Genomic DNA, 25,054 nt, shown 5'->3' on the forward strand with positions numbered 1-25,054 from the left:
CTGCACAATGTAACGTGCTTCCTCCGTCTGCTCAATCATATTTTCTATTCGACCAAGGCAACCCCATTTCTATCATTCACACATTATGTGTTTCATTTTTGTGGACTTACTACACTGAACTCTCTAATGATGTCATCAGCTCTGATTTTGACCAATTAGACTAGTTGACAGATATTCAAAGGTTGTCAGAGTAGCACTATTTGTTTATTCATCTCAAAGTTGAGGAATATTTAGGAATGCATAAACTCTCTTAAATCGAATAAACAAACCGTAAATGATACTTTACTAATACTGATTCTCTATCATTTATAAAAAGAACCCTCACAATTTTTTTTGTTTTGTTTGTTACACTGTGGAACCCAAGAGAAACAAAAAGACCAAAAGGAGGTTCTACTTTTACAGACACCTACAGGTAAAATTATCTGTAAAGATTGGAAATACATAAGTGGAGAACAGTAATAAGTGGTGAACAGTAGTAAAAAGAGAAGAGAGGAGGAGGCATGTGCTCTGTGTTCCAGTTATCTCTTATCTAAAAATAGGTGCGACAGCATTTCTGAACCTCGAGACTGATGTGTGTATGTGTAAATCTGAATCATGGAGGAGGGTGGATGTGGACAAAAGTTACAAAAATATAAAAAAGGGAGACACACTTAACGGTCTTCAAGATATACCCACTTCCTCATTAGTCCCCAAAAAATATCATTATGCACATTCCATCGTCTTTCAACAAAATTTAGGAAAAAGAAAACGAGAAGCTGAACCTCCCATTGCTCGCATGTCAGACTCAGATCTTTTACATACATATATTGTTACGTACGTGCAACTAAGCCATTCTATGCCAATCCAATGCTCATTAATCTGTACGCTTTTTTTTTTTTTTTTTTTAAGATATCTTAGCAGGAAACTATATGTAACATTACTCTCTTGTAATCAAAGTATTAAGCATCTGCAGCCATCTCCTCCATTTGGTCCTTCAAACCAACGGTCCCATCCTAAGTTCAAAGGTCCAATGGTTCTGCCAGCCCGACAGCATTAGTCAGAGTTATTCCGAGTCAAAAAGAAGAAGACTATAGAGTTGCAAGGTTTAGAAGTACTCACAGTGGCAACAGAGGGTCGGGTTCTTTCTCGATGGCACAGAGAAGCCTGTGAATCAAGGCAATATCAGTTTGATCAGCAATCAACTGCAAAAGTTTCAGTCAAATCAAGATAATAATAAACCTAAAACTCCTAGAAGAAGAGAGTTTCCCTTACTTACTCTTCACACACGGTTGATACAATATCTGTCTTCTCGACCTCTACCAACTCTTTCTGGATACAATATACACAGTACATGAAATAAAAATGAAAAGAAAGGAGTAAGGCAACTTAAATAACGGTAAGTAGAAGCAAGCATAGGTGTAAAAGCGTCCAAGCACATCGTCTAAACTTTATCAGGCCTGGATTGAAGTATATAGTAGAACACATAACCATTATGAGATAAGTAATACTTATTATACATCCCTCAGGATTAAAAAAAATAGTGGATCCAAAGAGAAATCCACAAAGTTTCCATAGATTTGATTTGGAGCATAAATAGAGTAAAGAAATCAGAATTGTACCCAAAAAAAAAAAAAAACGAAGGTCTATGAAAAGCTCAGATTGGAACAGATCTGCTGCGCATCTATTAATTCACTCTCCATCAAAGAACTAATTTGCATTCAGCGGAAAACGAGACTAACTTAAAAACAATTTTTACCTAGTTTCCAAGAAGACACATAACATACACACAAGTGTCAAATACTCAATTATGGTCTCAATCAAGCAAAGGAGGAGGAAAGAGATGTAGTAAAGTAATACCTCTAAGAAGACAAGTTCCTGTTGAACGCGAGCAAGGTCAGCAAGGATCCTGTGCTTGCCGCCGCCGCCGCCGAGAGAAACAGCCTCCTGCTCGTAAGCCGGCGTTTCCTCCATCGACCGATATCTATCTAAGCAGTGGAATCACCGATTCGCATCGCAGATCTGACACACAAGCCGAGAAAAGTATTCACTCCGTACAAGTTTGAATTGTCGTCGTCGTCGTCGTCGAAAGAAAGAAAGAAAGAATAGACTCTCTCTCTCTCTCCCTCTCTCCCTCTCTCCCTCTCTCAATTGACTCCTCTGATTCTGCTGCTGATGATTTCACTTTTCTCTTTTGCATTTTTTCTTTCTTTTCTCCAAAAGTCACGTGCTTTTTTTTGGGTTACATTGGTGGTATTAAAAAAACCCAAAAGGCCCAACCATTCTTAAAACATATGGGCCCATGGGCCGCAGCAAATGAGTGTGTGGTTAACGACACAAACAACGTTACCTGTTGTAATAACGTTTTTAAAACTTTTTAGTAAACAAAAGTGTGTCGGTGTATACATATGTGGTTGGAGTCATCACATTACTGACCGACTCAGTTAAGATTTAATAATAACAGTAAGACCATCTCCAACAATAGCCTTCATTTTAAAGGGAGCATACCTTTAAGCGTTTGTCGTCTGAGGGTTACTTACCCCAGTAATACACCTTCAAATTTATTTCTAATTTTTTTATATTTACATTATAATCCACAATATTAGCAATAATTAGTTATAATGATTAAAACTTTCATATATATAAAAAAACACACAATAAAAAGTTATATCAAACAATATTAAAAAATACAAAATCTTATATGAAAAAATAAAATAATATGTAATTTTCAAAAAATATAAAAGAAAAATTCATGTAAAAATATAAAATTACTCAATTTAACTATTTTCATAATACTCTTATATATGATTAATTATTGCATTATTGTTGTAAAAAAAGACTTTGTAAATGGTATATCTTTCATATAACAATAATTTCAATTTTAATTTAGTATATTTGAATTTATATAGATATATTTATAACAATTAAATTTGATAGAATTATTTGTAATATAAAATATATTACATGAACTAAAATATAATTTGTAACAAATTTTAAGGGTCTCAATAGTGCAATTTAAACCCTTAAAATTTAAACGTTTGAGGATTTGTTGGAATTCAAAAACTCTTCAAAAATTTGAGGGGTCTGTGGGGGGGGGGGTCTAGTCATTTTGTTTTGTTTCGTTGGCGGAGAAAATTGGTGGTAGTAGACTAGTAGTACTACTACTAGTAGGATAAGCTTCCCCTTCTTCTTCTTCTTCACCTAACTCACTCAACGGATCTGTCATCCATGGCTTCTTCTATGCTCAACGGGGCCATTACCTTCCCCAAAGGTTCAGCTTTCCCCGGTTCCAGATCCATTCCTCGCCCGACCTTACTCTCCGTCTCGCGCACCACCACCACCACACCCAGACTCTCCGTGGCAACCAGATGCAGCAGCGTCTCCTCCTCATCATCGCGGCCTTCGGCGCAACCTAGGTTCATCCAGCACAAAAAAGAGGCTTACTGGTTCTATAGGTTCTTATCCATCGTTTACGACCATATCATCAATCCAGGGCATTGGACCGAGGATATGAGGGACGACGCTCTCGAGCCCGCCGATCTCAGCCATCCCGACATGCGAGTGGTCGATGTCGGCGGCGGCACTGGTTTCACAACTCTGGGCATCGTCAAGACTGTCAAAGCTAAGAATGTCACCATCCTGGACCAGTCCCCGCATCAGCTGGCAAAGGCAAAGCAGAAGGAGCCCTTGAAAGAATGCAAGATCATTGAGGGAGATGCTGAGGATCTCCCTTTCCCCACCGATTATGCCGATAGATACGTTTCTGCTGGAAGGTATGCACTATCCCAATCATTGCTCCATTAATTTTAGTAGCTCCTTTCTCTTATCCATTCTCCTCTTTGTGTTGTTGTTATTATCAATCAATCAATCAATCAATCATCACAGCATTGAGTACTGGCCGGACCCTCAGCGAGGCATTAGGGAAGCCTACCGGGTTCTCAAGATCGGTGGTAAAGCCTGTCTCATTGGCCCTGTCTACCCTACCTTCTGGCTCTCTCGCTTCTTTTCTGATGTCTGGATGCTCTTCCCCAAGGAGGAAGAGTACATCGACTGGTTCACCAAAGCTGGTTTCAAGGACGTTCAGCTTAAGAGGATTGGCCCCAAGTGGTACCGTGGTGTTCGCAGGCACGGCCTTATCATGGGTTGTTCTGTCACCGGTATCAAACCTGCCTCTGGTGACTCTCCTCTCCAGGTTTTGTCCCCCGGCCCCTACCTCTCTCTCTCTCTTTTTTTATCACCTTTTTGGCTTCTTCTCTCTTTCATTGTGCTAAAAAAATTTGCTTGCAGCTTGGTCCAAAGGAAGAGGACGTTGAAAAGCCTGTCAGCAACCCCTTCTCATTCTTGGGACGCTTCCTCTTGGGAACCCTTGCGGCTGCCTGGTTTGTGCTAATCCCGATCTACATGTGGATTAAGGATCAGATCGTTCCCAAAGACCAACCCATATGATCCCCATTTGTTGTAGTACATGAACAATGTATCATTGTACACCGATTCGCATCGCAGATCTGACACCACAAGCCGAGAAAGTATTCAGTCCGTACAAGTTTGAACTTTCGTCGTCGTCGTCGGAAAAAAGAAAGAAAGACTCTCTCTCTCTTTCTATTGACTCCTCTGATTCCTACTGCCGATGAGTGATGATTTCACTTTTCCCTTCCCATTTTTCTTTTCTCCAAAAGTAGGCATGGGCATTCGGACCAGATTTAGGTTTGGAATTTCGGATGTTTGGATGTACACATATAAAATCCGGGTATTTTATAGAATCGGGTTAGGTTTGGGTCGGATGTTTTCGGATTTGGATATTTTTGGATTTACCCGAAATCCGAACTTGGCGTTGGATATCCGATACATTTCGAGTATTTTTATCCGAAATTGATAGAAATACTTGAAATTCACTGAAACTAATCGAAATTAAGTAAAAAACCTGAAATCAAAAGTCTTATCTGAATTGAAATATTGAACTGAGTGTTGACGTTTTAAAGAGATAGAAGAGTAAAACCAAATGTAAGTTTAAAAGTCTTAGATGAGTAAGTAGAGAAGTAAAAGAACAATCATATCATATCTTCTTCATCCAAACAAATGATGCCGACCTACTTCTGCTCCAAAACATCGAACCTCTCTTCTTCTTTCAAAACACGTCGGGACCAAAACCACTTAGAGAGTTAGAGTTTCAAACTCTGAAAAGAAAATGACAAACAAAAAAAGTCTTAGAGATTGTACTTTAATAATCAACATCAAACTCAACTTCTGCAAGAATCTGTGCATTTGTAAGCACATTTTCTTCAAAATGAATATCTTGTTTTAACCATTGTTCAGTACACATCAAAACCTCCACTGTAGTGTGTAAGACAACTTCTATATGGTTCTATTATCCTTCCACTAGTGCTAAAAGCACTTTCAGAAGCAACAAAAGACACCTGCTGTAATGCCCCGACTGCCACCTCTTAGTAGGCGCCATGTCCAATCCCAGTCCATGGGCCCATTTTGCTTAATGGGCCTCACGTCTTCTCACTAGACCCGTGAGCACATCTATATCCGACGGTCGGTTTGCTACGTCCGGGAGGCTTTCAATACTTGTTACCGTTCCTACAAATCACCACATGATCTTTCCCTGTGTTTTGACCTCACTCGCACAGTTCCGACAGTCACTTCCCGGAAGGTCACCCATCCTGAGACTACTCCAGCTCAAGCACGCTTAACTCTAGAGTTCTCTTAGGACCTTTGACCAAAAAGATAAGTACACTTTGGTGACATAGGTGGCCAAATCAATTCTTTTAAACCTCTCCGCAAGTCTCTGAAACTGGGGTGTCACAATTCACCCCCACTAACAGATCGCAACGTCCTCGTTGCGCACCAAGACCGTCTCCCCCTGACGGTGTGAGCCCACTCGACTCCACACTCGTCTAGGTTCGGCTCTGATACCACTTGTAACGCCCCGACCGCCATCTCTCAGTGGGCCTCATGTCCAATCCAGTCCATGGGCCCACCTTCCTTAATGGGCCTCACGGGCCTAGTCAGAGGACGTGAGTCTCATTAAGGAAGATGGGCCCATGGACTGGATTGGACATGGGGCCCACTGTGAGGTGGCGGTCAAGGCGTTACACCTGCATAGCAAATAAATCTCTAGCCATCTTAGATAAAATGGGATACCTTGCACTGTTGACTTTCCACCAAGAGAGAATATCATACTCAATGCCCACAATCAATTTAAGATTCTCAACTTCTTCTCTCAAATAATTTTTCAATTCAGTAGTATCTCTAACTCCAATCTTTCTAAACAATGTATCATACTTCTGCTCCATTGGGTTATTACCATCAAATTCATCATCCATTGAGTCCAATAACCCATCTGTTTGCCTCACTTCAGTATATTGAGATGATGATTGAGACTGACCGGATGCCTGAGATGTTGATTCAGCATATCTTTCACTATACTCCTTATACATGTCACGCATGACAATCAAAACTGAATCATTCAACCCCTTAGCAGTTGTACTATCTTCCCCATACAACTCCGCAAAACACAAATTAGCAAACTCCATTTTTTTACTCGGATCAAAAACAATAGCAATTACCAACATAATGTTTATGTTCTTAATCCCATTCCAATATTCATCAAATTTCTTATACATTTTCTCGGCATTAACCTTCACATCGGCATCACTATTAAGATAGAGTAACCGAAGCTTCACTACAATGTTAACTATCTCACTATAGCACACTTATGTGCATTCAAAGTAGTGTGGGTAGAAACTACCAATGTAGCCTGATATAAAACATTAAGAAACTTCACAAACCTTTCTATTTTACGCCAATCATTCATCAAAGGAGGTCCTATCCTTTTTTCTCCATTCTCATACTCTAAGAAATAATCATTGTAAAGTTTATCTTCGAACTTTATCCTATCAAAAGCTCCTTTGAACTAAATTGCTCTTGTAAACATCAAATATGTCGAATTCCATCTAGTGGTTATATCTAGAGGCAAACTACCCTTTGTGAATCTACCAGTTTTCACTCGCATCTCAAAAGCCTTTCTCCTATTTGGTCCTGATCTGACATAAGATATGGCATTGCGGACTGAAGTAACACTACTATCCATTTCAGCCATTTCGTCCCTAACTATCAAGTTTATAATATGCCTAGCACATCTCATAAGCATTTAATATCCATTCAACACTAGAGAATCTTTTCTAATTAGAGAGAAGGTAGACTGAAACTCACTCAGAGCATTGCTATTAGCAGTTGCATTATCTACAGTCACAATAAACACCTTCTCTATCCCCTAGTCAGCAAGACATTGTAGAAGAGTATTGGTGATTGTCTTACCTTTGTGATCCGACACATACTTGAATCCAAATGATTAAATTCTTCAATTGCCAGTGTTTATCAACGTAGTGTGCTGTTATAACCATATAACTTGAACCCGTGGATAGAAAAAAAAAAAGAAGCTCAGATTAAAGAAAAGAACCTGATCAAGAATAAGAATGTAATGATCAGAATATGGTGGAAAACACATACCTCTTACCGAGGATACCCAAATATCAGTGGTGAGTGATACTCTTTGCTTACTCTCAGTAAACCATTGTCTAAGTGTGGCCTTCCTCTCATGAAACATTTTCACTATGTCTCTTGTTGTTGTCCTTCTTGAGTGAGGCTTATACAAGTTTACTTAAACAATACAAGATAAATTTTGATTAGTAAAAACATATCTAATAAAAAAAGTTGCTAAGAGAATGTTAACCATGTTAAGAGAAGACTAACCTTGTTGCAAAAAAATCTTAATGCCATGGATTCTACAAACGACAATGGTAGCTCTCATATCACCATCATTTGATTAAGTGCCTCTCTGAAAACATGCTCAGACACTTTTGCACTCTATAGGTTTCCTTTTTGATGTCCTTGTGTAGCATCTTGACCTTCTTCCCACGCCTTGAATGCCTTACATATATCTTTATAATTCCTAGTTTTTTGTCCCTGACTTTGTTGCACATCCTAACCCCTTTCCACAATAGTTGCAGGTACATATGTCACGGCTTCCAGGTACTCTTGTGAAATGGCACCATACACCGGATATTGGCAGAAGTATCCTTGTGCTCTTATTTTTCTCAGAAGGAACTCGGAATTAGGGCTCGACGATGAGAGAGAGAGTTTTTTTTTGTTTTCCGAGTTGTGAACAATAAAAACTGTTCAGTTCCCTTTCTTTTGATATAAAAAAGAAACTGTGGATTATGGAAAAAAAAATTGTATAGTGAAGTGGATTATGGAAGATGATGTGTATTTTAATTTGCTGATGTGTATTTTTTATTATTTTTCTAATCAAAATCAAAAAAATAAACCTAAAAAGTAAATTGTAATTACACTCAGGATACTAAATATTTGAGCAATTTTTAAAATATTTTTAGATATCAGGAATAAATCATTAAAAATCCCAAAATGTCCAATCATTCTTATTATACATATGGGCCCATGGCCCGCAACAAATGAGTGTGTGTTAACGCAACAAACAACGTTTACCTGTTTCTAACAACGTTTACCTGTTTCTAACAACGTTTTTTTTAGTAAACAAAAGTGTAGACATATGTGGTTGGAGTCATCACATCGCTGACCGACTCAGTTAAGATTTAAGATTTAATAACAGTAAGAGGAGGGGGGTCTAGTCATTTTGTTTTGTCTCGTTGGCGGAGAGAATTGGTGATAGTAGTACTAGTAGGATAAGCTTCCTCTTCTTCTTCTTCTTCTTCTTCACCTAACTCACTCAACGGATCTGTCATCCATGGCTTCTTCTATGCTCAACGGGGCCATTACCTTCCCCAAAGGTTCAGCTTTCCCCGGTTCCAGATCCATTCCTCGCCCGACCTTACTCTCCGTCTCGCGCACCACCACCACCACACCCAGACTCTCCGTGGCAACCAGATGCAGCAGCGTCTCCTCCTCATCATCGCGGCCTTCGGCGCAACCTAGGTTCATCCAGCACAAAAAAGAGGCTTACTGGTTCTATAGGTTCTTATCCATCGTTTACGACCATATCATCAATCCAGGGCATTGGACCGAGGATATGAGGGACGACGCTCTCGAGCCCGCCGATCTCAGCCATCCCGACATGCGAGTGGTCGATGTCGGCGGCGGCACTGGTTTCACAACTCTGGGCATCGTCAAGACTGTCAAAGCTAAGAATGTCACCATCCTGGACCAGTCCCCGCATCAGCTGGCAAAGGCAAAGCAGAAGGAGCCCTTGAAAGAATGCAAGATCATTGAGGGAGATGCTGAGGATCTCCCTTTCCCCACCGATTATGCCGATAGATACGTTTCTGCTGGAAGGTATGCACTATCCCAATCATTGCTCCATTAATTTTAGTAGCTCCTTTCTCTTATCCATTCTCCTCTTTGTGTTGTTGTTATTATCAATCAATCAATCAATCAATCATCACAGCATTGAGTACTGGCCGGACCCTCAGCGAGGCATTAGGGAAGCCTACCGGGTTCTCAAGATCGGTGGTAAAGCCTGTCTCATTGGCCCTGTCTACCCTACCTTCTGGCTCTCTCGCTTCTTTTCTGATGTCTGGATGCTCTTCCCCAAGGAGGAAGAGTACATCGACTGGTTCACCAAAGCTGGTTTCAAGGACGTTCAGCTTAAGAGGATTGGCCCCAAGTGGTACCGTGGTGTTCGCAGGCACGGCCTTATCATGGGTTGTTCTGTCACCGGTATCAAACCTGCCTCTGGTGACTCTCCTCTCCAGGTTTTGTCCCCCGGCCCCTACCTCTCTCTCTCTCTTTTTTTATCACCTTTTTGGCTTCTTCTCTCTTTCATTGTGCTAAAAAAATTTGCTTGCAGCTTGGTCCAAAGGAAGAGGACGTTGAAAAGCCTGTCAGCAACCCCTTCTCATTCTTGGGACGCTTCCTCTTGGGAACCCTTGCGGCTGCCTGGTTTGTGCTAATCCCGATCTACATGTGGATTAAGGATCAGATCGTTCCCAAAGACCAACCCATATGATCCCCATTTGTTGTAGTACATGAACAATGTATCATTGTAAACCATCTTGTGGTTTGAGTCCTATCTATGAACAAGCGGAATATCATGAACCTTCTTTCTTTACATGTCTTTTACTTAAGATATCTATGCTATATACTGTTTTGTCAAACATCGACCGATTCCCAAACTATCAACTCTGCCAACATACTGTCTCTATCAGTTTGAATTTAATAAATTTCCACAACTTGCAAAACAGCAAAGTATAGTAGTAGTAACATCTCCGACCAGCATAATGAAATATGGAAATTACAACAAAAACTTGTGCAAGTCACCAAAAACCAATAGAAGAGTCTTCATCAATCGGCATAGCTAACCAGACCTCTCTGTCCGGATGGAGAGGTTGGGGGAGAAGGGCTGAGTGATTCTGCAGGAGAGACGGGTCCTCCTTTGATGGAGGATCTCTTTGGCCCGAGACGGGATTTAAGGTCTTCGCTAATTGGCTGCCTCTTTCTAGGGCTCCGGCTAGGGCTACGACGCCTTGGGCTCTGACTCCTGCTTTCTTCTCTGAAACGTCTGCGGTACCCATCTGGACTCCGAGAAGTGCTCCTTCTCCTTCGGTTGTACCTATGCAAGACAACACTGCTTTCAGAGGACATCCAACATTGCTTTGAAGTCATTAAAATTAGAATGACTTGCTTGACCAGCATAATATCACCAAAAAAAAAAGGGGGTAAACAATTTTAATGTAAGTGGCTCTAGGTGCTTGTTTACAAGCTATATATCGTCCTAAGCCAAAGCCAGAATATAGAGATATTAGAGAGTAAACCTTGGAGGGCTCCTTCTTCTGGGTGGGCTTCTAAAGCGTCCCCTCGGTGAGCGGTCAGAGTAACTCCTGTTGCTTGGATACCTCCACAATTAAACAAAACGAGGCTTTAGTACAATCAGCAGACCTGTCTTCGTTTAGCTGTCACTTGTAAGTATGTATATAGATTACGTTACCTATCCCTGTTCCTGTCCTGATAGCTTCTTCTGTCCGGCCAATGTCGAGGAGGTGAACGCTCAGGAGAAGGCGTATGGTACTTCCGAGCAAAGGAATAGCGTTCGGTGAATCCACGCCCCTTTCGGATGCGCTTGGGCACACCACTTGGAGATGGACTTCTGGTAGATTTCCCCACAGTATCCGCTGTTGGCTTCTCATGAGGACTTCTGCTTCCTCTGCTTCCATTTCCAAGGTCTCTCACAGGGCTCCTACTAAGACTTTTGCTCCTGCTGTTTTGGTTTTGGTTTCTCCTACGAATTGGGCTCCTACTCCTATATAGCAGTAGAGAATGGCAAAGTTTGTCAGGCACAGCAAATCAGACCACCAAATCGCAGAAGCAAAGCTTGAAATACAAAAAGCCAGGGATATAAACCTTGATTTCACTGAGTCATCCAAGTCAGCGTGTTGATCAGCTTTCGTGGCCTTTCCATTACCCACAGGTTCATTGTTCTTCAGGACGGAATCTGGTTCCTTTCTCAGAAGGCTCTTCTCTGCAGGACTAAAGTCAGCAGCTTTTCCTACAAGCACAGTTGTCGAAAGTTTTCCACCATTAGTTCCAACAAGAGTGTAAGATTCGCATATATGCAGAACCGCCTACTTGCAAGGGGTAATGCATCATATGAACTTCGGATACAAAAAGTAGTTGGCAAATAGGGTTGAAAGAACCAGGATCCATAACAGGCACACTAAGTACCTTTAGCTTTCACTGACTTTCTGGCTTTATCATGGCTCACTCTCTCATCATCGGAACTGCAGCTACTCTCGGTGTCACTCGAACTATCCATGTTTCTGTAAGGAAACACTAATAAAATCAAGCAAACCAACTGGCAGCGAAATTATATTACCATGAACATGAACTAATAATAGTCAAACCTGCGCCGAGGTTTTCTATCTTGACGAGCTTTCTTTCTCCCATTTCGTCCTTTAATCATTCTTTCCCCGCGTCGGCCTTTGTGTCTCTTTGTTGTCCTCTTCCTACGCTTCCCATCACTGGAAGAACTAGACTCATAGGAGGATGAATATGTTTCTGATTCCGAATCTGAATCTGAGTCGGAACTTGAGCTATATGAATCCGACGAGGAGTATCTTCTTTTTCGCTTTATCTTTTTCTCCTTAGATTCTTTTTTGTGTGTCCCCTTAGGTTCACGGTCAGATGCATCACCAGAAGATTTGACCTTGTCTGATTTTTTTGATTTCCCTGAAAATCATTAGTGTATACCCATCATTAATCTAAACTCCACATTCAAAGATTTAACTTCATTACCTTTTTCTCTTTCAGAAACATCAGGTGCTCTTATCTGAGACGTTTCTCCAGAGTCTATTATCTCAACTGGGCTAGTAGGTTGCCCATCACTCGTCCCCACAAATTCCATTTTCTTGATTACTGTCATTCCCTCAACAACTTTTCCAAATACAACATGCTTCCTAAAATATGATTGAAGAAAATCAGTAACCTTGACAATGCATTAAACCTTGCACGTCATTTACAATGAACTTGAATTTCACAAAACGAAAAAAAAATGTAGGAGCAGAGATACCCATCAAGATGTGACTGGCTTTTAAAAAGTATAAAAAATTGGGACCCGTTAGTGTTTGGGCCACAATTAGCCATCGAAAGGACTCCAGCTCCATCATGGTCCAGTCTAAAATTCTCATCTGTAAGGATAACAGGGATAAACTGAGAACAGAAGTCAACTTCACAAAGCCGGAAACAGAGAAAACGAAATTATACCTGAAAACTTCCCACCATAGATGCTCTCCCCACCAGTGCCTGCAAAGCAACAAATTTGGGCATTACTATAGGTAAAACTGAGTACATCAGTAATAGCACTCCAAAGAGTATCTGCTGTAAAATAACCAGCATTACTTCAGTGTCAAACGGATGAAAGGGAACCCTAGTACATTTTTTCCTAGTCACAGTGCTAATGTTTTTCATCATATAAAACATATAAACTAAGCTTCTTGTGTCAATTCCTGAAACCTTTGTGTTAATTAACTAGTAACTAGATAATCTCTGCGTCCACAATGTATATATCACCATAAAAAACATATGTTACCGTAACGAATGAATATTGTGATGTCATGTTGTAATATATACACTGGTGTGGAAAATAATATAATTTCATGTGTAAAGGATAACAAGTTTGAAGATTACCATTTCCATTAGAAAAATCACCTCCCTGTAAGAATGAGAACCAAAGTGTGAATGAAGAGCTTGTTTTAATTACAAAATGGTAGAGCAAATTTTCTAGGACAGCAAAAAAAAAAAATGTAGAAAAGCATACATACTTGAGCCATAAATCCTTTGATAACTCGATGGAAAGATGATCCTTTGAAATGTAGAGGCTTGGCGGTGGTCTTTCCAACGCCGGCCTCGCCTGCAACAACAAGTAAAGAACAAATGAACTGAGAAGCCCATAATCTTATAAAAAGCAAAGCAAAGCAGGGTCAATTGCAATCTGCCGAGACAGAGATAGATATAAGGTACCTGTGCACAGGGCACGGAAGTTTTCTGCAGTCTTGGGGACAACATCAGCAAAAAGCTACCATTGACACAGGTGAAAACAAAAAAAGCATAAGAAGCTCGAGACAGAAACGAACAGGGGAAAGCAAAAACAAAAAAATAAAAAGGCAGAGTGCTGAAGTAATAATACCTCAATAACAATCCGTTCAACTGGACCATCACCAATTGATACATCCAAGAAAACAAAAGGATTCTTGTTTTTAGTCATCGCTACAAACAAAGGAAAACATCCGTGAGAAGTAGAAAAGTTTAGAATAAAATCCCCAATAATTATAATTACACACCGCAGTTAACATTGAAGCAGGGGAGAATACAACAAAACTTGTGGTCGATTGAAACCAAAATAGCAGATCTATCAAACTTATATCGCTCTTATTGAAGAAACTAAAACCCTAAATAAACCCTAAAAGAAGTAGAGTCAGAGAGAAAGATGAATGGAGTCGAGAGAGTCAGATATAACAATAATGAAGCCCAGTAAGAAATAAAGCGAGGTCGGGAGACTCCTACCCAACTCTAAGCGGATCGAGCGAGCGAGTCGGAGACTGAAACGGAGACGGTGGTGATTATGAATGAGAGAAACGAAGAGGAGAGAGTAGAACAAAAGAGAGGATAAATAAAAATAATCTTAGTTAAAAACTTATAGTACATTGCCACGTGTCGAATCCAGTTAATGGGGTTAATTTTTATATAGGCTAGCGGCCTCATCCATCGAGCCCGATGGGCCTCCAAATTGAAATGGAAGATGATGATGACGACTACTCTGCGGCCGCGACTACCCATCTCTTCGACCGCCCGATCCCGCTGCTCCGGGGACCAGTACCCGCCGGTGGTTCTCATGTTCTAGCTTTCCGATCCCTGGATTCATGGTCAGCCGCTTTCAAGCGCTGCGAAACCCTAATCAAGGAGCAGTGCGAGGAAGGTGCTAGGATTGGGTGCGCCGTCTCCGCCTCCAAGAACTGTAAGCCGCCGTGGTGGCGGGGCTCTGGTGACATGAGGGAGCGAGACAAGTGCNATCTGCCGAGACAGAGATAGATATAAGGTACCTGTGCACAGGGCACGGAAGTTTTCTGCAGTCTTGGGGACAACATCAGCAAAAAGCTACCATTGACACAGGTGAAAACAAAAAAAGCATAAGAAGCTCGAGACAGAAACGAACAGGGGAAAGCAAAAACAAAAAAATAAAAAGGCAGAGTGCTGAAGTAATAATACCTCAATAACAATCCGTTCAACTGGACCATCACCAATTGATACATCCAAGAAAACAAAAGGATTCTTGTTTTTAGTCATCGCTACAAACAAAGGAAAACATCCGTGAGAAGTAGAAAAGTTTAGAATAAAATCCCCAATAATTATAATTACACACCGCAGTTAACATTGAAGCAGGGGAGAATACAACAAAACTTGTGGTCGATTGAAACCAAAATAGCAGATCTATCAAACTTATATCGCTCTTATTGAAGAAACTAAAACCCTAAATAAACCCTAAAAGAAGTAGAGTCAGAGAGAAAGATGAATGGAGTCGAGAGAGTCAGATATAACAATAATGAAGCCCAGTAAGAAATAAAGCGAGGTCGGGAGACTCCTACCCAACTCTAAGCGGATCGAGCGAGCGAGTCGGAGACTGAAACGGAGACGGTGGTGATTATGAATGAGAGAAACGAAGAGGAGAGAGTAGAACAAAAGAGAGGATAAATAAAAATAATCTTAGTTAAAAACTTATAGTACATTGCCACGTGTCGAATCCAGTTAATGGGGTTAATTTTTATATAGGCTAGCGGCCTCATCCATCGAGCCCGATGGGCCTCCAAATTGAAATGGAAGATGATGATGACGACTACTCTGCGGCCGCGACTACCCATCTCTTCGACCGCCCGATCCCGCTGCTCCGGGGACCAGTACCCGCCGGTGGTTCTCATGTTCTAGCTTTCCGATCCCTGGATTCATGGTCAGCCGCTTTCAAGCGCTGCGAAACCCTAATCAAGGAGCAGTGCGAGGAAGGTGCTAGGATTGGGTGCGCCGTCTCCGCCTCCAAGAACTGTAAGCCGCCGTGGTGGCGGGGCTCTGGTGACATGAGGGAGCGAGACAAGTGCGAAGAGCGGGAATTTAAGGCATGTGTGGCTGCCGCCATGGGCAAGTGTGCGGGCTTCGCCAGAGACAAGTGTTCTGGAGCGTTTTTAGAGGCGCGAGTCGCCAGTGAGGTTGAGGGATTGGTGTGGCTAGCGTCAATGCCGGAGGAAAGCACGTGGCGTCATCTCATGGGGCTGGGTTCGCTGGCTCAGACCAAGTGCCGCAGAGCCAGGGATCTTCTAAACCATTATAAGTCAAACCAAACTCTTAATAAGTTGCAGGCTGATGATGATTAGTTATGGTGTATTCTGTGATGATGTTTCCCTTTTTCTTATTTCTGGTTAAGTTTGTTCAGATTTCATTTAGATGATAGGCCGTCTCAAACAGACTCTTGAGATTTTGTTAAGCTTGGTACTACTCTGAATGACTCTTGTTTCTTATATCCCTATACATAACTGCGTGATCAATTTCAAATGTATGTCACTAAGCTACCAAAGCCTCTTGTATTGTGTGTTACCCCTATGTATACGTTATGTTTCGTCTACAACCTCTAGCCTTGCCAACTGCAAACTTTGATGATATTATTGAGGAGTTTCTTAGTGTTTGCTTTGCCAAGATTCCTTGTTGATATATTGTCTTGATGTTGAATCTGCAGAGCTCTTTCTTTGGTGGTCTGTGGTCACGTCTAGTTTTAGTGGAGGTCAACTCATTTTGTGTTTTTACAAAGTCAACTACTGCTGCTGCTTTTTTAAGTCTTGCTGTGTGTCGTCACATGAAAAAGAAAGAGATGAGGCTCGCATTTCTTGACAACGAAAATGGAAACTGCTACGAAGTTTCGGGGATGGAACTGATGATAAGCCTTCTTCTCTGTCCTAGACGATTCTCACACGCTACTCTCTATTAATATATTCAACCAACCTCTTCTTTGTTTTCTTTCTGTAAAAATGGTTTTGTGGAAAAGTAGGAGTGACAAACTCGGTTTTGTTTCATTCATGAATCAAGTGCACATTTGAGTAGTATTAATTCAGTTAATTAGATGAAACAAGTTGGTGTAGAAGATTCAAAAGCTCTAATCCTTTTTTTCCTTTCTTTCCTTTTGCCATTATGGCCATTTCTTATATTCGTCCTTGCGGACTAAGCATTCGGCAAGTTGGTACACGCACGCTATTGCTCATCGTTCTACAATGACGGCTTGTCCACACCACACTAGATTGTTACATCATCATATGGCTGTTTTTACATAAATTACCAAATCTCAGATTAACTCTTTTCGTTTTTTTTTACAATGGTTCGAAACCCAAGCAAGAGCCAATAGATAAGTCAACACACAAGTACAAAAGGATGTGCGGCCCATGTCCTTTGATCGACATGCCTGCGTGTTTACAACGTGTTTTGAGTGGTTAAACCGCCTGAAAAAAAAAACTACGACGAGTTAAAAATTAATACAAGAGACTTAAATAGTTTTAAGCAGAAAAAGTGTAATCCAAAGGCGGCCAAATATGGATTTAAATATTAGAGCACGAAGCTCATGGTTTTGAAGAGTAAATCATTTCTTCCGAGTCTTGAGTGTCTTTCAAGTCACACCACATATAGACGAGACTCTTTTATTTCCCCAAAAACTCTCTCTTTCTTTACACACAAAAGCATATGAGAGACCTCCAGAAATATGATTGCAGTGCTCTCTTGCTCAACCTTACCACCCCCAGCCTCAACAAGGCCCAGAGGCGTTGGCGTTTTGCCTATGCTGCCATCTACTCTGTGAGGGCTATGCTCTCTCTCGTTAAGGAGATGGTTCCCGCAAGGATTGATCCTAAAATATCTGATGAATCCCTCTCTCTCTCCTACACAGACCTCGAGTCCACTGATGGAGCAAAGATCAACTCTATGCCTCTCTCTTACGTGCCTGACATCGATCATGAGCGACTTGTGGAGATCATGAAGGGTAAGGACTTACCTGGCATCCAAGCGCTGGGTGGCGTTGCTGGTGTCGCTACTTCCCTAAGGACAAACGCAACCAAAGGGATCCATGGGAATGAGCAAGAAATCAGCAGACTTCGTGACCTCTTTGGCTCTAACACCTACCATAAGCCACCGCCTAAAGGACTTTTCTTCTTCGTGTATGAAGCTTTCAAAGACCTAACCATCTTGATCTTGTTGGTCTGTGCCACTCTCGCCCTTGGCTTCGGGATCAAAGAACACGGCATCAAAGAAGGTTGGTACGAAGGCGGAAGCATCTTCGTAGCAGTCTTCTTGGTCATAGTTGTCTCTGCTCTCAGCAACTTCAGGCAGGAAAGACAGTTCGACAAGCTGTCCAAGATAAGCAATAATATCAAAGTGGAAGTCCTTAGAGACAGCAGGCGGCAACATATCTCCATCTTTGACGTTGTTGTTGGTGATGTTGTCTTCTTGAAGATTGGAGATCAGATTCCAGCTGATGGTCTGTTCTTGGATGGGCATTCACTTCAGGTGGACGAGTCTAGTATGACCGGAGAGAGTGACCATCTCGAAGTTGATCTCAAGGATAATCCCTTCTTGTTCTCTGGCACGAAGATAGTTGACGGGTTTGCCCAGATGCTGGTTGTCTCCGTGGGTATGAGCACAACCTGGGGACAGACGATGAGCTCCATAAACCAAGATTCTAGCGAGAGAACACCTTTGCAGGTCCGTCTGGACACGCTGACCTCCACCATAGGGAAAGTTGGTCTTACAGTGGCTGCACTTGTCCTGGTGGTGTTACTAGTCCGTTACTTCACAGGGAACACAGAGAAAGAGGGTAAAAGAGAATACAACGGGAGCAAAACACCTATTGATACTGTGGTTAATTCCGTGGTGCGAATCGTGGCAGCTGCTGTCACCATTGTCGTTGTGGCTATCCCGGAAGGCTTGCCATTGGCTGTGACTCTGACGCTGGCTTACTCCATGAAAAGAATGATGTCTGATCAAGCTATGGTCAGAAAGCTCTCGGCGTGTGAGACAATGGGCTCAGCGACAGTGATATGCACAGACAAAACAGGCACTTTAACACTGAACGAGATGAAGGTAACCAAGTTTTGGCTTGGCCAAGAGTCAATCCATGAAGACTCTACCAAGATGATCTCATCTGACGTTCTCAATCTGCTTTACCAAGGCACCGGTCTAAACACGACGGGAAGCGTCTGTGTGTCAGACTCAGGATCAACGCCTGAGTTCTCGGGCAGTCCAACAGAGAAGGCTCTTTTGTCTTGGACTGTGCTAAATCTGGGTATGGATATGGAGTCAGTGAAGCAGAAACACGATGTTCTCCGCGTAGAGACTTTCAACTCAGCAAAAAAACGAAGTGGAGTTTTGGTCCGAAGAAAAGCTGACTATACAGTTCATGTACACTGGAAAGGAGCCGCTGAAATGGTCCTAGCTATGTGTTCTCACTACTACACGAGCACTGGGTCTGTTGACTTATTGGACTCCACCGCAAAGAACAGAATTGAGGCAATAATTCAAGGTATGGCGGCCAGTAGCCTGAGATGCATAGCATTCGCCCATAAAGTATCGTCAAACGACTCGGGATTAGAGGAAGATGGCTTGAACTTGATGGGAATAGTGGGTCTGAAAGATCCATGTCGTCCTGGTGTCTCAAAAGCTGTTGAAACTTGCAAACTAGCGGGGGTCACCATCAAGATGATAACGGGAGATAATGTTTTCACTGCAAAAGCGATAGCGTTTGAATGTGGAATCCTGGACCACAATGACGAAGATGAAGAAGAGGCTGTTGTAGAAGGTGTTCAGTTCAGAAACTATACAGACGAAGAGAGAATGCAGAAAGTTGAGAAGATCCGGGTCATGGCAAGGTCATCTCCCTCCGACAAGCTTCTAATGGTCAAATGTCTGAGACTTAAAGGCCACGTGGTAGCCGTCACAGGGGATGGCACCAATGATGCACCTGCACTCAAAGAAGCAGATATTGGACTGTCTATGGGAATTCAGGGCACTGAAGTGGCGAAAGAAAGTTCGGACATTGTCATTTTAGATGATAACTTCACATCCGTTGCTACAGTCTTAAAATGGGGGAGGTGTGTCTACAACAATATCCAAAAATTCATACAGTTTCAGCTAACGGTGAACGTTGCAGCTCTTGTGATCAATTTCATCGCAGCAGTTTCAGCCGGTGAGGTCCCTTTGACCGCAGTTCAACTGTTGTGGGTAAACCTCATCATGGACACTCTGGGAGCTCTGGCTCTCGCCACCGAGCGACCCACCAACGAGCTCCTGAAGCGAAAGCCAGTTGGCCGAACAGAGGTCCTGATAACAAATGTCATGTGGAGAAATCTCTTGGTTCAGTCATTATATCAAATAGCCATACTCTTGATCTTGCAATTTAAGGGTATGTCTATATTCAACGTGCCCAAGGAAGTGAAGAACACACTCATATTCAACACTTTCGTGCTCTGTCAAGTTTTCAACGAATTCAATGCAAGGGAGATGGAGAAGAAAAATGTATTCAAAGGACTTCATAGAAACAGGTTGTTCATTGGAATCATAGCGATCACTATCGTGCTTCAAGTCATTATGGTGGAATTCCTAAAGAAGTTTGCGGACACAGTAAGGCTTAACGGGTGGCAATGGGGAACTTGCATAGCAATTGCATCTCTTTCATGGCCCATTGGATTTTTCGCAAAATTCATTCCCGTTTCTGAGACACCGTTCCTCAGTTACTTTAAGAATCCAAGATCCTTATTTAAGGGTTCAAGAAGCTCATCTCTCAAGAAACCTTGAGAAGCCTACCATAGTAGAAGCTTACCAGTTTATAAGATTCAAATTCATTAGGTGAAACTTTGATGGTTGCCCACCAAGAGGTGCATTTACGAGGTTATGGCCACTGACTTCTAAGTTCTTTCAAACTGCTGCAACAAGGTGGCTTTCCAGTTCACTTTTATAGAAACATTAAGCAAGATTACTAGGTTGGTTTAAGAAGATATCTGGATGGCTTAAGAAAACTGAAGGAAAAACAATAGTGCGAGTTTGAATTTCGGCCTACCCATTGGTGGGTAGTAAGACTAGCCTTGGTTTATCTGCTGTACAATGGAAGGGTATATTACACCGTTTGTACTTTTAAAACTAAACAAGTAGGAAAGTTTTGTCTTGAGGTGAGGGTTACATACATACAGCGTGCAAGGTAGAGTTTGTCTGGTAATGTTTGGGTGAATATGTGAGAGAGAGACCAGTTTGGTTTTGTACAGTTTTCCTTTTTCTTAAGACGTTTGGCTTATAAATTCTACTAGATGAATCGATGGTAGATAAATAACGCAAAAACATGGGAATAGAAAGTGGAAAGGGTGAGAAAGCAGGAGAAAACAGAAATAACCCCTACAGCGGTTTCATATAGTGAAATGTGTGTTTGGGAGTTTGTTTTTCTTTCAACAGCCATGTGGAGTGTTTTATCAGTGACTGTTCCTAAACCAGGAAGGAGTGAGGCTGTCACAGCATGACCTAGCTTGGGTTTAAGCAAAATATGTTTCCACATTCCTCTATTAACCAAAGATAGATCATGCTGGCAGCTTCACTTGTTCCCTTGTGGACTTGTCTTCAAAATACTTAAGACAAAAAAAAAAGTTTAAAAAGTTTCGTTCGATGAGGAAGTTGTAAACGTGGAAAATTGAAACATATGTGATGAATGCTTTGTGGTTTGAGGCGTTATAGATACTTATAGAAAGAGATGAGAGAGGATTTGAGGGACAGATGTCAAAAATTTAAACAGATGGTTGGGTATAAAGGAGAGAGACACCACGAATTAAAGAAGCCTTAAACAGTGAATTAAAAGAAGCATCATAATGCATACAGCTAAGAGAGGAAGAAAGAGAGAGAGAGAGAGAGAGAGAGAGAGAGAGAGAGAGCGAGAGACAAAATCAATAGGGCTATGAAGAGATTAGCGCCTCGGCCTGCATACCTACATCTCCACCACCTGTGACCCTAAATATACTCCTTTATTGTGATACATCTCTTTCTTTCTCTAAAATCTCTCTCTCCCTCTTTCTCACGTACACAGTGTCGTACCTGATTTTAAATCTTGACCGTCAAGAAGCTTCACCAAGGTCCATGCTTAGTTTGACTCCGCGTATCTAAAAGACCTCATCTTTAGGTTTTGCATCAACCACCCTCCTATGTTTCCTCCTGCATTCGGTATCCCACAAGGCCACAAAATAAGGCAGGCTAATAAACCATCATTCTCTTAAGCAATGCAAATACAAAGACGTAAACAGTAAACAACTGAGGTTGGAGTGTTTAAATGCAGATGAATATAGGTGGAATATATGAAATATTCATCCACGGGTTTGGTAGGTGTGGGTTTAAAAGCAAATAATAGTATATAACAAGGAGAAAAGAGAGGTCAGTATCTTGGAGACATTTACTCTCCAAAGACTGTCTCTGCTGAACAGCCTAGTTAGACGACTCTATCCCTGGCTTCGTGTCTAGGTCTCTGCTTCCTGCTTTTAATTACTGATATGCCTTTACTTTTTTCCTCTTAATCAGGTCTCCATCTTCCCTGTTACTTTGCAATCTCTCTCTTTCCCTTCTATGGTGCAAAATAAAGGAGGTCATTAATGACGACTCCTTGTTGCTCTTGGTGGGACACAGGCAAATAACCATATGCAAACCTTATGAAGCTATGTGGAACTAAATTACATAATAATCTTCGCATGAATTGATGAGCATATGCTTTGTCAAGTTTTCGTCACCAAAAATCTCCGCAAGAGCACAGCCCACTTTTGAAGTGATGAAATCTATTGGCATCTCTCATTACAATGTCTCGTCTGAATAACTCAGAGACCAGCTTACAAAAAATATGGCAATCTCTACAGACACGTAAATTTTTTGTGATCCGAAGACAGGCTCTGTCAGGTGTTCTGAGCAGACCATAAGCAATTGCTAGCCTCTCACTGTGCCCATGCAGCATCTGAACCTTCTCCCCTTCATTTTCATTATGCAGAACAAACTTTGTATCGGCTAAATAACCTGCTTCCTTCTCCAACTTCCTAGTAACCTCGGACAATTTCTCATATATCTCTTTGGTCTCTGGGTGAGACTTATCTCTTGCTGTAAATTTATGAACCTTGCCGTCTATCTCAATCCAACTACATCCAGGGTGTTTCTCCAATCCGCTTGCTTTCATTTTTGCCCTCACTCTTTCTACATCGTCCCATCTTCCTTGTTCAGCAAAGACATTAGATACAAGCACAAGATTTCCCGGATTCTTAGGTTCTAGCTCAAGGAGCCTCTGAGCTGCTATCGCCCCAATTTCTTTCTCTGAATGAGATCGGCATGCGGCAAGGAGTGCACACCACACTTCTGTGGTCGGTTCTGTCTTCATCATTTTAACGAATTCAAAGGCTTCCACTACACAGTTTGCACGACCCAGCATGTCAACCAGACACACGTAATGTTCAGGCCATGGTTCCAATTTATATTCATGTTCCATGATCTTGAGAAACCCTCTACCCTCGNAGACCAGCTTACAAAAAATATGGCAATCTCTACAGACACGTAAATTTTTTGTGATCCGAAGACAGGCTCTGTCAGGTGTTCTGAGCAGACCATAAGCAATTGCTAGCCTCTCACTGTGCCCATGCAGCATCTGAACCTTCTCCCCTTCATTTTCATTATGCAGAACAAACTTTGTATCGGCTAAATAACCTGCTTCCTTCTCCAACTTCCTAGTAACCTCGGACAATTTCTCATATATCTCTTTGGTCTCTGGGTGAGACTTATCTCTTGCTGTAAATTTATGAACCTTGCCGTCTATCTCAATCCAACTACATCCAGGGTGTTTCTCCAATCCGCTTGCTTTCATTTTTGCCCTCACTCTTTCTACATCGTCCCATCTTCCTTGTTCAGCAAAGACATTAGATACAAGCACAAGATTTCCCGGATTCTTAGGTTCTAGCTCAAGGAGCCTCTGAGCTGCTATCGCCCCAATTTCTTTCTCTGAATGAGATCGGCATGCGGCAAGGAGTGCACACCACACTTCTGTGGTCGGTTCTGTCTTCATCATTTTAACGAATTCAAAGGCTTCCACTACACAGTTTGCACGACCCAGCATGTCAACCAGACACACGTAATGTTCAGGCCATGGTTCCAATTTATATTCATGTTCCATGATCTTGAGAAACCCTCTACCCTCGTCAAGCAGACCTGCATGGCTGCACGCATGAAGAAGAGCCAGAAATGAAATGTGATCGGGCGAGATGTTTTCATGCCTCATTTTATTGAACAACTCAACAGATGCTTTTCCACAGCCGTGCATCCCATATGCATTGATCATACTTGTGAATTGCAGTAAACCTTTCCTTTCTATCCCATCAAATACAACCTTTGCACTCTGTAAATCTCCACAGCATGCATACATATCAACAACTGCAACTGCAATGGACTCCTCTAGGAAAAAACCCTTGCGGAGTACGTAGCCATGAACTTCTCTACCTTTCTTGAGGGCAGATAAACTTGCTGCAGTGGACAGTATACACAACAATGCTACAGAATCAGCTGACAAACCAGTTTCAACCATGCGTCGAAAGATCTCAACAGCCTTGTTTTCGTTACCATTTAGAGCACTAGACGAAATCATGCTAGTCCAAGAGACAACATCTTTACCTTTAATTGATTCAAATATTCGAGTAGCATAGCCCATGTTCCTGCATTTTCCGTAAACATCTACCAACTCATTCTGTATCACAGTATCAAGTAAACCTTTTCTCAAGATGTGACAATGAATCTCTTTGACAATGAGCTCAGATTTCAGCAAACTACAAGCTCGAAGGATGCTTCCCAGCATCAATTCATCAATTTCCATCCTTTCCTTAGCAACATTCCGAAAGAGTTGTAAGGCTTCTACATGACAATCATTCTGGGCATAACCAGCAATGACTGTAGTCCATGAAATAAGATCTTTTTCATGCATCCTAAGAAACACGCGGCCCATATAACATGTGCGGTTGCATTTTGAGTACATATCTATCAACGTGTTTCCAACCTGCAAATAAGAATCCCAGCCATGTTTAATGACGTAAGCATGCAATTCCATTCCTGCCAACAGATTGCTTAATCTTCCTGACGCTGCAATGACACTGGTCATCGAAACCTCGTCGGGCTTGTGGCCAGCAGCGATCATATCACAAAAGAATCCTAATGCCTCCTTGTACATGAAATTCTGTACATAACCCTTAATCAGAGAATTCCATGTCACAACGTCAGCTTTGTCCATGTGACGAAGAATCCTTCCAGCCTCGAGCATTTTACCACACCTGGTATACATTGCAATCAAGGCATTGCACACATATAGTTCAGAAGAAAGATTTGATTTCAGGACAGCAGAGTGAATCTCTTTGCCTGTGTATGCATATGAAAAGCCTTGGCAGGCTGTGAGAGCCGAAACAAAAGTGTAGCTGTTGGGGGCCGGACCAATGATCTGCATTTCTCTGAAAAACTCTAGAGTCTCGGAAGATANTTGCAG

General features: G+C 41.8%; 7 protein-coding genes across 8 annotated transcripts; 4 read left to right on the top strand and 3 right to left on the bottom strand.

Annotated features, from left to right (window-relative positions):
* On the bottom strand, positions 631-2,147 carry LOC104699534 (guanine nucleotide-binding protein subunit gamma 1-like). Its single transcript, XM_010414848.2, has 4 exons — positions 1,837-2,147; positions 1,256-1,308; positions 1,099-1,143; positions 631-1,015 (listed from the first exon to the last, which is right to left on the bottom strand). The coding sequence occupies exons 1-4, from the start codon at positions 1,948-1,950 to the stop codon at positions 931-933; spliced, it is 297 nt and encodes a 98-aa protein (XP_010413150.1). The 5' UTR covers positions 1,951-2,147; the 3' UTR covers positions 631-930.
* LOC104699535 (2-methyl-6-phytyl-1,4-hydroquinone methyltransferase, chloroplastic) lies at positions 3,150-10,053 on the top strand. Of its 2 annotated transcripts, XM_019227270.1 has the most exons (4): positions 3,150-3,749; positions 3,862-4,168; positions 4,264-4,450; positions 9,993-10,053. In XM_019227270.1, the coding sequence occupies exons 1-3, from the start codon at positions 3,205-3,207 to the stop codon at positions 4,420-4,422; spliced, it is 1,011 nt and encodes a 336-aa protein (XP_019082815.1). In that variant the 5' UTR covers positions 3,150-3,204; the 3' UTR covers positions 4,423-4,450; positions 9,993-10,053. The 2 variants fall into 2 exon arrangements, with proteins under 2 accessions (XP_019082815.1, XP_010413151.1); XM_010414849.2 differs by lacking the exon at positions 9,993-10,053 and having other exon boundaries at positions 4,264-4,757.
* Positions 8,618-10,066, top strand: LOC104699536 (2-methyl-6-phytyl-1,4-hydroquinone methyltransferase, chloroplastic). Its single transcript, XM_010414850.2, has 3 exons — positions 8,618-9,291; positions 9,404-9,710; positions 9,806-10,066. The coding sequence occupies exons 1-3, from the start codon at positions 8,747-8,749 to the stop codon at positions 9,962-9,964; spliced, it is 1,011 nt and encodes a 336-aa protein (XP_010413152.1). The 5' UTR covers positions 8,618-8,746; the 3' UTR covers positions 9,965-10,066.
* Positions 10,141-14,126, bottom strand: LOC104699539 (peptidyl-prolyl cis-trans isomerase CYP63). Its single transcript, XM_010414852.2, has 14 exons — positions 14,014-14,126; positions 13,637-13,716; positions 13,471-13,525; positions 13,272-13,360; positions 13,138-13,162; positions 12,715-12,753; positions 12,521-12,638; positions 12,247-12,407; positions 11,856-12,180; positions 11,677-11,771; positions 11,356-11,500; positions 10,943-11,254; positions 10,770-10,850; positions 10,141-10,567 (listed from the first exon to the last, which is right to left on the bottom strand). The coding sequence occupies exons 2-14, from the start codon at positions 13,712-13,714 to the stop codon at positions 10,300-10,302; spliced, it is 1,791 nt and encodes a 596-aa protein (XP_010413154.1). The 5' UTR covers positions 13,715-13,716; positions 14,014-14,126; the 3' UTR covers positions 10,141-10,299.
* On the top strand, positions 15,213-16,589 carry LOC104699538. The gene has a single exon (XM_019227271.1). It carries the CDS (start codon positions 15,303-15,305, stop codon positions 15,867-15,869), a length of 567 nt encoding a protein of 188 aa, XP_019082816.1. The 5' UTR covers positions 15,213-15,302; the 3' UTR covers positions 15,870-16,589.
* On the top strand, positions 17,073-20,827 carry LOC104699540 (calcium-transporting ATPase 12, plasma membrane-type). Its single transcript, XM_010414854.2, has one exon. It carries the CDS (start codon positions 17,221-17,223, stop codon positions 20,320-20,322), a length of 3,102 nt encoding a protein of 1,033 aa, XP_010413156.1. The 5' UTR covers positions 17,073-17,220; the 3' UTR covers positions 20,323-20,827.
* LOC104704113 (pentatricopeptide repeat-containing protein At3g63370, chloroplastic) lies at positions 21,346-25,041 on the bottom strand. The gene is made up of 2 exons (XM_019227272.1): positions 23,067-25,041; positions 21,346-22,388 (listed from the first exon to the last, which is right to left on the bottom strand). The coding sequence occupies exons 1-2, from the start codon at positions 25,013-25,015 to the stop codon at positions 22,280-22,282; spliced, it is 2,058 nt and encodes a 685-aa protein (XP_019082817.1). The 5' UTR covers positions 25,016-25,041; the 3' UTR covers positions 21,346-22,279.

Source organism: Camelina sativa, chromosome 7 (genome assembly GCF_000633955.1).
Source record: "Camelina sativa cultivar DH55 chromosome 7, Cs, whole genome shotgun sequence".
Lineage (NCBI taxonomy): Eukaryota > Viridiplantae > Streptophyta > Magnoliopsida > Brassicales > Brassicaceae > Camelina > Camelina sativa.